At 38.5% G+C, this 16,710-nt stretch overlaps 2 protein-coding genes across 2 annotated transcripts; both read right to left on the bottom strand.

Annotated features, from left to right (window-relative positions):
- Window positions 1-1,324: 1,324 nt before the first annotated feature.
- On the bottom strand, window positions 1,325-4,126 carry LOC137944065 (cytochrome P450 86A8-like). The gene has a single exon (XM_068789576.1). The coding sequence runs from the start codon at window positions 3,286-3,288 to the stop codon at window positions 1,597-1,599; it is 1,692 nt and encodes a 563-aa protein (XP_068645677.1). The 5' UTR covers window positions 3,289-4,126; the 3' UTR covers window positions 1,325-1,596.
- Window positions 4,127-12,518: 8,392 nt separating this feature from the next.
- On the bottom strand, window positions 12,519-16,344 carry LOC137944237 (silicon efflux transporter LSI2-like). Its single transcript, XM_068789857.1, has 3 exons — window positions 14,656-16,344; window positions 14,366-14,555; window positions 12,519-13,109 (listed from the first exon to the last, which is right to left on the bottom strand). Exons 1-3 carry the CDS (start codon window positions 15,844-15,846, stop codon window positions 12,847-12,849), a joined length of 1,644 nt encoding a protein of 547 aa, XP_068645958.1. The 5' UTR covers window positions 15,847-16,344; the 3' UTR covers window positions 12,519-12,846.
- Window positions 16,345-16,710: the final 366 nt, after the last annotated feature.

The raw sequence follows: 16,710 nt of genomic DNA, 5'->3' as shown, positions 1-16,710 counted from the left end.
CTAGAAAAGGTGATTGGTGAGTGCCATGAAAATCCTTTTGTTTACTCGCTCTTCCTATGGTTCCCAAGGTTAGGAACCTGTGGAGAGTAGATTATACGAATCCATCCGGTTTTTACTTTAGAGTGTGTTTGTGTGAATAAGAAACTATAGGAAAAAAAAAACTTTTTTTCGTGTTTTATACCCACTTTTTGAAATAAGATTTTTTTTCAAAATAATAAAAAAAATGATTGGGATGAAAAGATCAGAGAGGATGGAGGAGGGAATTGGGGAGCCCCCTCCCTTGGTAGTGGGAGGAAGAAGAGAGAAGCAAGTCTCCTTCACCCCCATCTGCCCTAACCTAGTGTTACCTCTCTTCACACATTTTTTTGTTCTATAACCTCAATACTAGACCAGGTCAGATTGAACCAGTTCAATTTGGGTTTTATAGAGAGCCAGTTTGAACTCAGAAAAGTGGTGTACCAACACCCATCCAGTCAACCATAGAAAAGCTTCAGCTTCAGTTGCTTTTCTAGGTATCTTTTTAGCTGTTTTTTTCAGGAAAACATTCCATGGGACCTATTCTGTTTTCATTAGCTTTGCTGCATGAAGCTTCCTATATTCTCGTTCTTTAAAACCCAAGATCTTTTAACTTTCCCTTTTTGATCTCCAATGGAGATGGTCAGACAAACCCTTAAATATTTTCATCAATAAGCGGACCCAAAACTGAATCCTTGACCCACTCTCATAAAAGCTTCATTAATTCCTTCAATGAGATCCCAATAATTGAAAAAACACAAAAAACCCACAACAAAAACTACTAGAATCTCCGTCTCTTAAAACCATTAAACAGTAAAGGAGTAAATGTTCCTGAAACCAGTCATGGTAGCCATTAGAAATGTTTGGTTTAGTATAATCTTCAAGTTGCTTTCAGAAATAGTATTCACTTTCTTTGTCAATCTTGTATTGATTCGTTAATTTATATTGAGATGGGATCTTTGAATGCAACCCCTCTCATGAAAAGCAGTCTAGTCTTCTTCTTTTTTCATTGGAGTAGCAGATCCAAACTCATTTATAGCTTACTGCTTCTCTAAAGAAACTAGCAGATCCAAACCCTGAACTATCGCCATAAATTCTTCTCTTTATGCTCTTGGTTCAGCTGAACTTTTTTAGATAACTTTCATCGTCGTCGTTTTATATTCATCTAGTAAAATGTCCAAGATATCTCTAAGCTTCAACTCTCAAGTCTGAAGTAAATCTTTTTCGTTTTTTTCTATATAATCAGTAGAGCAATTTGGCTGATCAGAGAAGAGCAAAGCAGTGACTTCAACATCTAATACAATATATATAGGGAGCTACCTCTGAGTAAGTGAGATTGATGAAGAAGATTAATAAACCCAGCACAAGTGTGCAAATTATTGCCATAAAGAGTATAAGTGTAATCTATGTAGAAACCCTAGAGAAGCCTCTTGAGAGCTGAAACCTGTAAAAATTAAAGTAAAAAAAAAAATCTTCTTCTTATTCTTCTTTTTCCTCCTGTTTTAATGAAAACTGCCAAACCCTATACTTACCTCAGGCCAGCATGGACATATTCACAAATACCCTAGCAAAAATTACCTCTCATGCTGCCCCAACGACCATCTCGCCGGCACGACAGACGGCGGCGAGATTTTCCCGGCCGTTGATCATGGCAGGGCTCTGCAGCTCCTGCCTGACATTACCCACGTCGCCGTATGTTATATGGTTCACGGCCTCGTCGGCATTCCGGAGGCTGGCTGCCACGGGTGCCAGGTCCCGATGCTGCACGTTCACCTTCAGGCCGTACTTCATGAACAGCGTCAACGACATCTTCTGCTCGACGCGGTGGCCCGGCGCCACCGCTAGACGGTGGCGAAGCAGCACCGCGGCTGCGATGGACTTCATCTGCAGGTATGCCAGGTCCTTCCCCAGACAGATTCTCGGCCCGCCGTTGAACGCTACGAACCTGTATGAGTCCTGCATTTCGAACTTCTTCCCGTCGGCGGAGAGCCACCTCTCTGGCCGAAACTCCGTGCAGTCGTCACCCCAGATCGTCTTCATCCTCCCCATCGAGTAGATGGAGTACGTGATCGACGACCCCGCCGGCACGAACGTGCCGTCCGGAAGGAAATCGTCTCGGACGACATGCTTTGAGTCTTCCGGCACGGAAGGATACAAGCGTAGCGTTTCCGATAAAGCGGCCTTCAGATATATCAAACGGTCCAGCTCCTCGAAGGCCAGTGGGTCCGACTTCCATTTCTCCGTGTTGTTCCCACGTGTCTCATTCAGAACGCCGCAGATCTCCCCCACGATCTTCTGCTCGACTCGGGGATTCTGAGTCACCAGCCAGAAGAACCAACTTAGTGCTACTGACGACGTGTCGCGTCCAGCTAGGATGAAATTGAGAGCCACGTGTTGGAGGAACTTGTCCGAGTAGGATTCCTTCTTCTTCATGAACCGGGACAGGAGGTCGTCGTGGGCAAGATGCTGATTCAGCAACTCTAGCTTACGCGTATTGATGACGCTGGACAGGTAGTTGTCGATGTCGCCGAGGCTCCGGCTCAAGCTGACTTCCAAGCCGAGGCTGAGCCATTTCTTGATCTTCCAAATGATCTGCGGAAGGATGAAGCGTTGAAGCGAGGCCTCGGTGGCCCGGTCGAAGGCTGTGGCGAACCGGTTCTCGGGCAGATCGTGGGCGAGGGTCTCCGGGTCTTTCCCGAAAGCCAGGCCGCAGATGTTGTCGAAGGTGAGTCGGAGGAGGAGGTCCTGGAGGTCGACCGGGCGGTTCTCCTCTTGGGCGGCTAGCAGAATGGGGCAGAACCGGTTTCTGATAGACTGGCTGACCCACCGGGCCATGGCCTGGCGGAGTGTTCGGGTGGTGAACTCGAGCGCAGCGGTTTTCCGTTGGAAGAGCCAGGTATCGCCATCGGAATTGAAGATGCCGTCGCCGAGGAGGTCGTGGAAGACTGCCTGCCAGGTGGGGCCCTTGGGGAAGTTGTCGAAGCGGGTTTTGAGGATGTGCTCGACGTTACGGGGGTCGGAGGTGACGGTGACCAGGCCCTGGCGGCGGGTCAGGAACGGGAAGGCGAATATGCAGGTCTGGTAGGTGCCGCCAGTGTTGCGAAGGTTTTCGGCAATCCAGTCGTGCATCCGGTCGGCGTTCTCGATGAGACCGGGAAGGCTGCCGAGGAGGGGCCACACTCGCGGGCCCCGCAGATTCCTGGCCATGAACGTGAACCACAGCAGGTAGGAAGCGATGGCTCCAAACACCAAAGTCGCCCACAATGCCTCCATTCTAAATTTCTCTTTGCGAAAATCCTTCCTTCCTCACACTCGCTGCGAGCAAAAAGAAAAAAGAAGAAGACCCTGTTCAATATCTGCTTGCTGTTTAAAAGAGCAGAGAAGGACCGACAATGCTGCTTCCCCGGCAGCTTGTTGGTGATGAAGTTGCACTAGCCGGCTGTCGGAGAGAAGAGACCTGTTTAACTCAGGCGGAGGAGAAGCTAGAAAGAGTAGGTCCAGCGGACGCGAGCTGCTGAGGAGAAAAAGGAATTAAAAAGATGCAAATGGGTCCTTCCTTCGGATAAGAAACCAGAAGAAGGGTTACTTTTTGAGAGGGGAGACTCGACGCCGACGATCTTCTCGATGAGGGAATGATCTAGTGAGATGAGAGTGCGGAGAGCAGTGAGGGGGAATTAGTGAAGTAGGAGGCAAGGGGGAGACTATATATACAGAGAAAAAGAGGAAGAGTTTGACGTTCGCGAAGCATTAAGTGAGGCCAGACTGTTGTAGAGTCGCACCATCTTTCCCTGCGTAAATATGCTGTCCATCTGAGAGCTCACCATTAAATGCTGCCAGAGGTCGTTGGAGCATTTAAGGAAATCGGCGGTGGGGCATCAAAACCAGAAACCACCACCACCACTACTGCTGCCGCCTTCCGCCTCCATAATTCATTTCCCCGGGCGGAGAATTTCCCCTTCACCCCTCTGTCATATTCCTTTTTCCCTAGCACCCTTTTTTTCTAATATGATCAGCTCCTCGTTTCTGGGTCTCTTTCTTCCTGACGGAGGACCCTAGTTGCGGTTTGTGGGAGAGAGAAGTTCACTAGTTCTGTGTGCGTCGATCGATCTCACCTAATCCTTCAGCAAAAGGCGCTTCTCCTTAAATTCACGCATCGAATAGGAAAGAGCAGTAAATGAGATTGGTTGGGAAAATAAGGAGACGAGGATGAAGAGCCGGTGACCAATTCTCAGGCGCCTCAGGGCTTGCTTTTTCTTCCTCCCAAAACCGCTCCTGGAACGAGGGCTACTTTTCTTTCCTGCACCCACTCAATTATTCCATTATTATTTATTTTTCTTTAATTATATCGATCAGATTTTGATAAAATATGTTATGTACCATTATATGTGACATAACCTAAGAAAATCTGAGACATCCATCCTGTAACTTTGGTGGTCCGAGGACTGCGGGACGAGACGGGCATATTTAAATGTTGAATTTGTGAGAAGCGGTTTCCATTGTGGCCGTTTTGAGGTTCGGTGAACGACACTCCAACAACGAGAAAGGGGCGTTTGAGTTAAGGTGTTTCGTTTTTTCCCTCTCTTACGCTTCTCTTCTAAAATAACCAAAAGATAATTCAGTCTTGGTTATCTGTGTCTCATTTTTCTATGCTCCCAAGAAACCTTTCCAACCACCGCCCATTAATCTCTACTTTCTCTCTCCCTACGCAGTGGAAGATGAGCCACCATATACGTATTAGGTGGTCCCATTTCTCCTTTTGACATGCAACGGGTCATGGGGATATCCTATCGGCAATCCCATGTTGGGCTTAATTTTGGAGCTCTCTAGTATTGACCACTGGAGGGGTTTAAGCAATTAGGGTAGGAATCTGGGTTATGGTGTAAAATCTGTTTTAGAAACCAATATCTGTAGTGGAGGAAAAACTGGGATAGAGATTTGACCCGTGTTTCATAACAAAGCGACTTTTAATTGCGGAAGATGGGGGATGTTTATGGTTTTGATTTGCGTTAGCTTTAACAGTTGGTTTGTGATAGCTCTAACAGTTGATTTCTCATCAATACTTACTCTAACGAGAACTAGTGATGTTGGAGGGGGTGTTTGATGCCCACTATCTGTTTGAGGAAAAAGAGAAGGATGTTGTGAGTTTTCGAGCATTTCTGCAATCAAAATCAGACAGTTGAGTGAATTTTCTTTCTTTGATTTCCATCTTTGGGTGTGACATTGAAATGGGCAAAGATGAGGTGCTTCCTTGCACGTCACTTTAACTTAAGACTGTACCACGAAAAACAAACTTATCTTACTTATTTAATCTTCATGAAGGTCATGTTTTTCTGCATTCATATTGTTAATTTCTTCTTTGTTTTTGTTCCTTCCTCTTGTTCTTATACTTTATTTTCCGTGCCAATATATAAATTGGTTAATTTGGTTGAAGTGAGGCTCTTTTACCTGGGTTGTTTTATGATTTGATGTGAACTCTTAACCGTTTGCTTTTTTCCTGCTTGTATGAATCAATTGTTTTTACGGCTTAATGGAGATAGGAATGTTAATGAGAAACTATTAGCAAGGAAATTTCAAACATCCTACGCTTAAATCGGTTTCCAGTTGATTTCTCTCTTAAATGTTACCACTACAATCCCTGTCAAAACATGTCCAATCTTCACTGATCTGAAGAGGAAAGATGGGCATCAGCTAATCAAAAATAGATTTCTTTGGCAGAAATCATTCCCAGTGAATGCATCCTTGACCCCATAATTGTATTTCTGTAAGTTTGTTCAATGTACAACATAACCCATTTCTCAGTGATTCGATTGTTTGTTTTAAGGTTAAAGAAATTGATCACAAGTGAGTTTATGACATGAATACTGATGATTTAATCTAACTTGAGAAGCAGTTACTTTTTATTAATTGTTGTTGGACCATTTGCTGATGCATTACTATTCCTCATTTATTTACTTGGTTCTTCAGTTTTTTTCCCTCGTTGGTTGTCATGTAGTTACTGTTTCTACCGGATTTATATTAAAAAAAATAAGGGAAAGCACAAGTACTTCATATAGAGAAAATTATTTGTATGAGTATATGAGTGTGTATGTACATATATTCAGTGAATCTGAGAAATGGTTGCCAGTGAAAGAAGGGGGAAGGGTGACCTCTCCAATTGTATATCTCAAAAAAAGAGAATTTAAAACCAGAGCCAGTCATCTAAGTTCTAATAATTTTCAGACTCAAAATACAGAAAATTGTATATTGATTAGCTTAAAATATCTCAATCTTTGGAAAATTTCCAAGGTGATTCCTCAGTAGATATTAAATGCTTGAAAGTTATTACTTTCATTGAATGATATTAATGTTATTGAATGTAAGTAGCTATAAAGCTGGCTTTAAGTGCTTTGTCTACCTTTGCCCTTAAGATAGTGGATCTATTTGTCTATTTTATAATTTGCATCTACTCACAGCTTGCAACTTTATGCTACAAGATAAGAACTGAAGGTCCCTACAATTACTCACTTGTTGGGTGTGCCCACCTTGGGTTGATTATTAGTTTTTTCCTAGTATGATGGATATGAGCTGAACAATATAGACCTCATTTAGGGAGAGATATCAATTGTTCATTTCCAGGAAAAGTGATTACCCAAAAATCTGAAGGAAAGTGCATGCAACAAGTCATCCAAAGATCTTTACAAAGACATTGGTGGAGAGATATCAATTGGAGAGAAAATCCAGAGAAATTCTTCATAAACTGGTTTAACATTAAGAAATAGTTCAGTATGTCATCTAATGATCAGAAAACTTGATATGTTAAATGGTGTCCCACAAAAGCCAATCTCATTTAAGAGGTCTAAAGTAAGATATTTATAGAAGTTGACTTTGTAGACATGGTGTGGCTCATTTCTAGATTAAATGGGTCGGACCACCCTATGAAGAAGGGTGAAGTATCTTTAATTCTTGAGACAAGGAAATGGTTGAGTGAGAAATTTTATGCCTATAACTACCCAAGGGAGACAAAGACTAGAAAAATAAATGATGGGCATGTGGTGGATTAAGGGGGGGTTTCACCCTATCACCTGTTCTTGTCTTTCAATTGTCTCAATTATAACTAAATGGACTAGTGGTTTAGCAAATGTACAAACTCGAATAAGCACTTGGTCAGCCATTAATGTTCAAGGTTGGTTACATTTAGCTATTTGATTGGTAGAGTCTGTATTAATTAGAGAAACTAATCCAACCAAATAAACCTACATTGCAATTCTAGCAAAAAAAAAAAAATTAGAAAAATGTTGTGAAAATTTAAATGAAAACTAAAAAAATATTTTCTTCTAAAATATTTTATATGGGTTAAAGCAAATTTCAAGAGCGAAAAATATGAGCTTTATACACAAAGGAAATGAAAAAAAAAAGAGATAATAAGTACTATTTGTTTAGAGGTGGTTGACATATTTGGTGGGCTAAAATAAAACATTAATAAGGAGTTTGAAATGATAGAGATGAGATAAAATGTCACATTTTCGTACCATTAAAGAGATGTGAAGAGAAAATGAGTAGCAAGTACAAAATAAGTAATTGAAAAGTGATAGTTACACTAAGATGCTTTCAAGGTCTCCAATTTTAACATGGGTGAGAGATGTTTTGAAAAAACCACAGAGATCAAAGAAATTGTGATATTTAACTCATATGCCTCCTCAAATCAATTTTGTCCTAAGTTAAACTTGTGTTATTAATTTCTAACTGAAATTCAACTATTATGGCATTAAAGTGTGGGGCTAACTGAGTCTATATAAAATCCTAAAAGTAACGAGTGTGACATGATAAAATACTTATATAGTTGAACAGAGCAAGCTTATCACTTGTAAAAATCTTTTTGTTTATCTATTAATTTTCTTTGCTTTGGTGAAATTCATTATAATTTTATTTTATCTAGATTTATTTATTTATTTATTTTCACGAGCACTACTTTTTTTTTGCCAAATCCTTGCCCCATACCAAGATCCGATTTTTATTTTTTGAAAACTCAAAAAAAGCTTTTTAGGAACTCTAAGTGGGATTTATGGAATTTTCACCATGATTAAAAAAATAAAAAATTAGCTTTACCTTACAATTTTAACTGTATAAAAGGTCAATTACCAACGTATTTATGTAATGTCGTAGGATGAATACATATATACTCATTGCATGTAAAAAGATAAAAAAATTCCCAATAAAGATGTTGTTGTAACTCTTCTATGATTTGTCTTAGGAGCTACTCAACATGGACATGTATGACCAATCTAGGGTAACTTAATAACCATGAATTAGAATAATAGCTACCCTAGTAATATTAGGAGTTTTTTTAAAATTTATATATGTAATTTATATTTAAAATATTTTATATGATATAAAATGAGGAAACTTAGGATTTAGTGGCCAAAATAACCAATATTAAGCAACCATGTAGGGAAACTATTTTGGAAACACCCATCTCTCTTTTTTTAAAAAAATTGAACCATAATTTTCCTATATTCTTGAAAAATAAAAAAATGGCTTTTGAAATTGTGTCCCATCATTTTCCGATATTATTAAGAGTAAAAAATCTCAACTTTTCAATTTTTTAAACCATCATTTTCCAATACACTTAAAAAGACAACACTGCGATATTCAATTTTTTTAACTAAATAAAGATGCCCATCTTTTCCATTTTTCGATCCGTTATTTTCTAATATTTAAAAAATAAAAAAACATTGATTTTTTTAATTCTTTGAGCCATAATTTTCCAATATTCTTTAAAAAAATTATCTTTACAATTTTGGGCCACTATTTTCCAATATTTTTAAAAGATTAAAAGACCTATGTTTTCGGTTTCTTTAGAACCATCGTTTTCCACTAGGCTTAGACAATAAACACACCCACCTTTTAATTTTTTTTGAAACTACTCATCTTTTCTCATCGTGTAGAGCCTGTTTGGAATCCCTTAAAAAAATGAGAATTTGATTATTATTATTCCCAAAAATAGTTAGCGAAATTAGATAATGATCAAACTATCTTTTTTACTAACTTTTTTTTAATAATAATGATCAAATTCTCATTTTTTTTATTTTCTATCGGGTTCCAAAGAGACCCGACCTGAGAATCTTTTGAAAGATATGTTTATTTATGATCTCCTCTGCATTAGTCTCCATCCACCAACCTTGGAGGTGCATAAAACAGTCAGTTATCATTTCTGACCTCTCTTACTCTTAAGAGATCAAATTTCCTCCTTGAAATTAGCTAGGATTTTACAGTGATATGGCTTTGTGATCCTTCTTCTTGTTCTCCTACATAGTCTGGATCCTATACCCAACAAGGTTTATTACTTAGAAAACTGTTTATTCTCCTCTGAACGAAACTAATACCGCTTAAGTGGTTGCAAATGGCTCTCATTGTCCGCCATTAATGCTAACTTCTACCGCTCTGCAACTGCCTGCTCATGATGGTTAGTTGAAGAAGAAAACCAGCATTAGAACACGAAATTCCGAGTGGCCACAGTGAATTCGTACTGGGTTTTGATATTTGCATGCAAATATGGAAGATTTTCCATTTGTTTTTTTGTGTCCTCCATTAATGCTAACTTCTAGCGCTCTGCAACTGCCCCCCGATGGTGGTTAGTTGAAGAAGAAAACCAGGATTAGAACACGAAAGTCCGAGTGCCCATAGTGAAATCCTACTGGGTTTTGATAGATGCATCCAAATATGGAAGATTTTTTATTTGCTTTTCTCTCATAAAACTTCTAACCATAAAGAGATTTTTTATTCATGTTTTCAAGCTAAAATCTAGATCAACACCCTGCCATGGCTGGAAATCTGACCTTTAAAGTAGAACTAACTTGTTAAGCTTCAAAAAGAAGTTTTGGAGTTGTTGTATATTTCGATATTGTCGATCTTGGAGATAACAAATTGATAAAAGTTCATATTAGGTGGGAGGAATTTCTCATAGATTACTATCGAGGAAAATCCGATGATTATTAGTTGAGAAAAAAGTTTTCTAACTTGACTAGTCATTTTGGAATAGATTTGTCTTTTAACATAAATCAAATCAATATGTTTGTTCCATAAGGCCTTACTTTATTTTGCTTTTAATTTGTTTATTTCATAGAATTTTTCCGCCATTAAATGATACATGTATCTTAATTATTCGGGTTTTTTTGGGTTCAGGTTTTGGGTTTAGTTCAAGTTTCGTAAAAACCCGTCCCTACTCCTCGGATTGGGTTAATGTATGACACTGTTAAATTATGATACAATACACGTATCAGGTATGATGCCACTGTGCCAAATACAATAAAATAAAAATAATATAATATTTAATTATTTTTTATTATATATCATTATTTTCTAATCTTAATGTGACTATAAATATGTAATTAATATAAAATATTAAAAAGTAGAGAATGTTACAAGGCCAACCCCTACTTAAATGAGACATATTAAGTGGCCTTTTTTTCTTCTAAATTTAAAAGGTCATGTTGCTAATTAACATAAAATTGAGGTACTAGAAATAAAATGTGTATCTTCTTTATTCTATGTAATTAATTAGAAAAAGTAAAATAAAGGGTATTTTATTTTTAAATAATTTTTAAAATTATCATTTCCATTAGATATGTATTGAAGAGGTGATACAACTATTTTTATAATTTTAAATTAAGAAATAGAGTATATAATATATTAACCCTATGTTTTTAATTAATTGATAGGAAATAATGGGTTGAGGGTATAATATTAATTTTTAAAATCACATAATTCTATGTGATATTTTCATGAAACTTTGCTAATAAAGAATATAACGGGTTCTAAACGGGCTTCCAATAAGAACCCATTATCCCATTTGATCCAGAAAAGATTTGCTTGGGTACTCCCTATTTTGGTCCACCTAACTGACATTATTTTTGTCTTTTTTGGAAGATAAGGCCCAAGCCCACACGACCAAAGAAGACCCACATACCAAAGTGTATTAGAAGATGGGCCCAAGCTCATAAGACTGAGGAAGACCCATGGATCTAAGAGATATAAAAGATGAACTCAAGGCCCATATATCAAGGAAAGGCCCATAGGCCCACATACATTGATGGCAGGGTGGTAAATAAAAGGTCATATCATAGAGATGGCATTGATGTAATTGTGTTAAAGTTCCAGGGTTAAAACCCTAAACCCTAAGTTCGGGGGTATTATTGTAATATTTTAGTTTTATAAATCTATAAATAGAGCTTCAGGGGGAGGGTTAGGAATAATCAATTTCATAACCCTTCTTCCCCTAGTTTTCTCCCAATGGGTTTCTTTCCCTTTTTCTTCATGAGTTAAATTCATGGAGTCCTGAAAATCAACAGTCTTTGCATCTGTTCACCTCTTTTCTCCCATTTCCTTCAATTTTCTTGCTGGTTTTCCCCTTTTATAAGCTTTAGTAAGCTAAATTCTAATGGTAGTTCTAATGGGAATTCAGGCTTAATAAACTATGGTGGAGTGTTTTGGCTTGATCCTCACCCATCTTGACACATCTTTGAAGAAATATAAGACTGAGAAGGAGGCTTTGGTCTCAAGTTCCCTCTTTTGACAACAAGATGGGGTTGATCTGTAACACCACTTCTCTGTTCTGGTTTCCTAAATGCTAAGTTTTATTGCATCCCTGCTGATGGACAGAATTTGCTTTGCTGACTTGTGCTTTGTTGTTCTATAGAAATTTTACCATTCAAAAAACTAAAATCATTCTAAGAAAAATTTTCTTCCCTTTCCAAAAGCTTCAGTCTCACAGTCCCCACTGCTGCTAGCACTACTTGCTAATCCTAACTCTAGTGAGAGAGAAAGAGAGGCACCTGTTTGTTGGTTGAGGTGAGGAAATCTCCACAGCTGCAAAGAGGGCTTATTAGCAACAATGAAGATTGTGTAAGGGCAATTTTCCTGACAGAACAAGTGAGGCCCTGAAAATAAAATTTCTCATATTTCTTTTCTTTTCTTTTCTTTTCTCTCCAATTTCCTATCTTTTCGACTTTACTCAAATTTTCTTTTCTTCCAAGTTCTCTTAAACCAAACAAGAGAACACATCTACTCTCTCATCTGTTTCATTTCTCTTTCAGAGCCCAAGGGTAACACTATAAACAAAAACTAATGTACAGAATCCACTCTATAGAATCTTTCCAGAGAACAGTAAGAGTGGAAGCAGAAAATGAAGAGAATAAACGAATGGAAAAGTAAAATGAGAAGAGAAATAACATCATATAGCAAGGCATTACTCAATCAACCAATAGAATGTAAATTGTGAGTGCCCTAAAATTTTGCAAAATAGATTTTTGCTGGAACAGGAACTGAATAACAAAACAGTAGTGCCACTGTAACATAGATGCAATGAAAGCCTTAAAATAGTTCTAGAAGAATGTACGTTATAGAATCTGGTTCACATGGTTTGTTTTATCAGATATCAGCAGGAAATTTCCTCTCTTAGAGCTTAAGCACCTATATCTGTAGCTGCAAGGAATAACAAGATTGTTCATGTTTCTGCTCGAGGTGTATCTGCACCAGACATTGAATTCATGTCACGAGTCCATCACTTGGAAGTTGTTCCCAAATATGGAACTGCCCTTACACATTATTGAATGCGAGTCCACAGTGATGCCCAGCTTTTTCATTCCAATTGGGTTGCCACAAGTGCCCAGCTTTTACAGCGCCATACTACTCATAAAATATAAATATGTGCTTGTTATGGTATGGTAATGCAGATCAGCTTGCCCAGAGGGGAAAAAGATGGTTGATACCATTTGCTCATTTTATTTGAAGAGAAAGCATGAATATCCAGAATTACACCAAATACACAGGAAAGAGAATATGATAATTCTCTGATTAACCCCTTATAAGAGGTAAGCCCACTGCAATGACAATAAGTGTTGATGGAACTCCAAACCAGAGATGGCTCCAGAAGGAGAGATTATAACTGGAGATGCCTCTGCGAGCTTGCTCACAAACTATTAAGTTTGCTGCAGAACCCAGCAATGAAAGGTTTCCAGCAACTGTGCTCACCCACGCCAATATGAGCCATGCCTTCTTTTCTTCAGCTGTAGAAATGGCTGCTGCAGATGCTGCAACACGTGTACCGAGCAGAAGAACTGCAAAAGAACAGAAAATATTTTTCAGTTGCATTTCAGAGCACTAGACATGTTCCCCATGCATGCACACACACAATTATTGGATCTAGTTAAAGTTTAAGTAGCCTTCCTTAAATATAAAAATTATTAGCTAAACAAATATCAATCTCCATAATGACAAGGGCAGATATGCATTGGAAGCCTAAAACAGAAAATGCTCCAAAAGGGATAACAGCCATGTTAAGGGTTCTAATGTAAGGTCTTGTAGTGTGACCCAACAGAAACTGCTTTAGTTACTCTTAGATAGCCATTAGTCATTTGAATTCAGCGTAGTCACCCAACTGAATAATTGGCCCTTAGGATTCTGTGGCTAAAGACAATTAAATAATAATGCCACTGTTCAGCCGAATTCACCACTTGGTAGTTCAATTTAGTGTTTGTGACTCATCTATCAATTGGTAACCCACTATCATTTCAATTAACTGCTACGGATTGATGAGATAGTTTTTCTTGTTTAACCAATGAGTACTTAGGCATAAAATCAATTTAATATTAGGTGCTTATTATTTTTCAATGTAGTTTACTGTTGATCTCCTATCTGTCAAGTTGGTAAAAAATACTTGACTGAGTCAGCTGTCAAGAACTATTTGAGAATTCTAATATTTTTAACCAAGGGTATCCATTAGTCAATTGAATATATTATATGTTACTATTATTTAGTTAAATTTAGTGTTCATGACTTGTTCTTCAATTGTAATCATGGATCAATGGAAGTATCTGCCAGGGACCTCATAGCTCATTTTACTGCATCAAATATTGGGATTCCAATCATCAACTGAATTCTCAATACCTATTCAGTATAAAAGCTTCAATCTTACTCATTAGGAGAACACAGCTTCACCACAAAAAAGGTCCATAATTTTTTTTTGGGAAGGTCTAAAAAATTTTGGTTGATATAGCAATGAAATGTAACATTATCCTAAAAATCTAGCCTTGAATTCCCTCCAGCAGTTCATATTCAAAGGTGCACCAAATGAGAAGCACTTTGGAAATGGGATGAACTGGGCAAGTTCTACAGGGGATAATCTCTTTCTTATAGAACCAGGCAAGCACAGTACTTCAAGATCCAAAACTAAGCATCCTGCAGCTGATTTTAGCTTTTAAAATAAAAGTGATTATTTATAACTTGAATATAAAGCAAAACAGGGAATATAAAGCAAAATAAATTTCAAATGCATTTGGGACCCAAACATATTACACCGAAGACGTTCACTTACCAGTAGGAACATTGGACGCAATATTTGAGAGAATAATTATCACTAAGGTAAGCACTATAAGTCCATTAGCACTATCAATTCTTGAATGTGGCTCCATTAAATCCCACACAGCACCCGGTATTCCCGTCTTGTTGAAACCCTCAACAGTAATAAACATCCCAGAGAAAAATAGCAAGAGCGAATATGAAACCTGGAAGAGCCAAACATACCATCTGAATTGATCCAAATAGCTAAAAAGTAAGATAACTGTTTCTTTTCTCCTTAATAGATTAACCGATCAGAATGCAAACCTTTTCCAGACATGGCCCTGCATCCTTGAAATCAAGAGCCACAAGAGCAAGAGCTGCAGTAACTGCTGTCCATGACATATTAAGCCCCATTAGCAATGCAACTAGCATACCAAGAGTCACAAGGTAAACAGATGTCTTCCATAACAACCTCTTCCATCTCTTAATTAGAGCTACCTTCTCTTCTAGGAAATTAACAGTGCTCAACTCTTTTGAACCATTTTCTATAGTATGGTTCGAACCATCTAACCCTACGCTCCTTCTAGTTCCTTCATCTTCCCCACCGTTCTCCCTTGACTCCCTTGATGCATTTGAAATCCTCATGGACTCAATCCGATCACTTCCTACTCTTTGAGTATCATTTTCATGCAAAATTATTCGATTCCTTAGTGTCTCAAAGTTCCTTGATTCCCCAGCACTTGATGGGTTTTGTGCTACCCCATCGATTCCTTCAAAGTCCAGGGAATTGAATGAGTTCACACGGGACATAGTTGCAGGTGTAAACCTATGAGAGACCATATCATCCTCAGCTTCCACCTCAGACACAGCCTGTTCTTCGTCCTTATTTACAGACAGTAACCTCCAATACATACATAAAAGAAAAATTATATTGACCAATACCCCCAATATCATTGCAGGAATTAGACCTGCAAGGAACTTGCCAAAAGAAATCTTACCCTGAACAGCTATAATCAAGTTTTGTGGATTGCCTATGGGAGTAACAGCAGACCCAATATTTGCACTAGAAGCTAATGCCAATAAGAAAGGTCTCACCGGCAAATTGTTCTGTCTAGCAACTTTTAGAACAAATTCAGTTAGGACAACGCAAGCAGTATCATTGGTAAACAGAGCACTTGAGATGGCTGAAATCAAACAGATTCGACAGAGCAAGTCCTTACCACCTTTGCTCTTATATGTGAGCAATCTACCCAAGTACTTAAACATATCAGCTCGTTCAAGATAGATGCTAACAACCATCGTGCCAAAAAGGAGGCCAAGGATAGGGAGGTCAACTGCAGAATATGCTTCCTCCGGGCTTATAACTTGAAAAAGGACCATCAACATCGCTGCAAAGAGCGCGCCAGCAGTTCGGCCAACCGGAAGAAAGGGAACAGCAGGGAAAACAGCGAGGACCCAGAAAGTTGCAAATGCAATTGAGCCGAGAACTACGTCAACTGTACTAGCTAGAGCCATGTTTAACTATATCGAGAAACCAAAAAACTAGAGGAAGCCACGGAGAAAAGTAAGGCAAAACTGGGTCCTGTTATTGAAAAAAACGCGGAGCTAAGAACTGAAGATAATCCACTTCAGTTACAGCAGAAAGCAAGCAAAGAAACACTTTTCTTTCGCCTGAACTGTTCCGCACCCTTTCCGAGTTTTGTGTAAACAAAGAAATCCAACCAGAAATCTATCATCTAAAAAAGACAATAGAACAAAAACTCACCTTGATTGACATCTACAGTTTCGTATTTATAGTCGGTGGGAATTTAATGAAATGGATGACGGGTTTCAGTACTAGAAACCACGACAATTCGCCTCAAAACCCATTATGCATGTAGACGAACAGAATTTCTTTCCCTTCCCCTTTTTTTTTTTTTTTCTACTTTCCTCCTGTGCTTTCTAGGTATCTCTAAATGTTTACTTTTATACTTCTCTCCCACGAGTTTCGCTTGGGGACCAAGTTGCTGTGAGTAGATCAGTCACTTCACTCTTTGATGCTTTCCCCACCATGGAACCTCAAATTCACGGATTGAACGGAAAAGTGCAATAATGAGATGGTTGAAAAGCAACGAGGGGATACCGCTGTTTGCCTACTTTCCAAGAAACAACCAAGGGACGATGGTGACCCCTTTGAAATATATCCGACTGGATCAGCTCCCACCTCCCTCGGATCACTACGGGGACCTCCGTGTCTTTGGTCTTCCCATATTGAGTTCGCCAATCTCCCAACTCTTACAAATAATGGTATCAAATCTTTCTCAGAGTTAGAAAAATGAAACCTAACCATTAGATTCTCTGTCAAAAGTTCTGCCATTCTGTCTGTAGTGACCAGCGAAT

Source organism: Aristolochia californica, unplaced genomic scaffold (genome assembly GCF_029961685.1).
Source record: "Aristolochia californica isolate CCGP_79_NKW_82.1479 unplaced genomic scaffold, dmAriCali1.0.hap1 SCAF_11, whole genome shotgun sequence".
In the NCBI taxonomy this organism is placed as follows: domain Eukaryota; kingdom Viridiplantae; phylum Streptophyta; class Magnoliopsida; order Piperales; family Aristolochiaceae; genus Aristolochia; species Aristolochia californica.
Note: the sequence above shows the minus strand (reverse complement) of the source record. Positions and strands in the feature narration are given on the sequence as shown.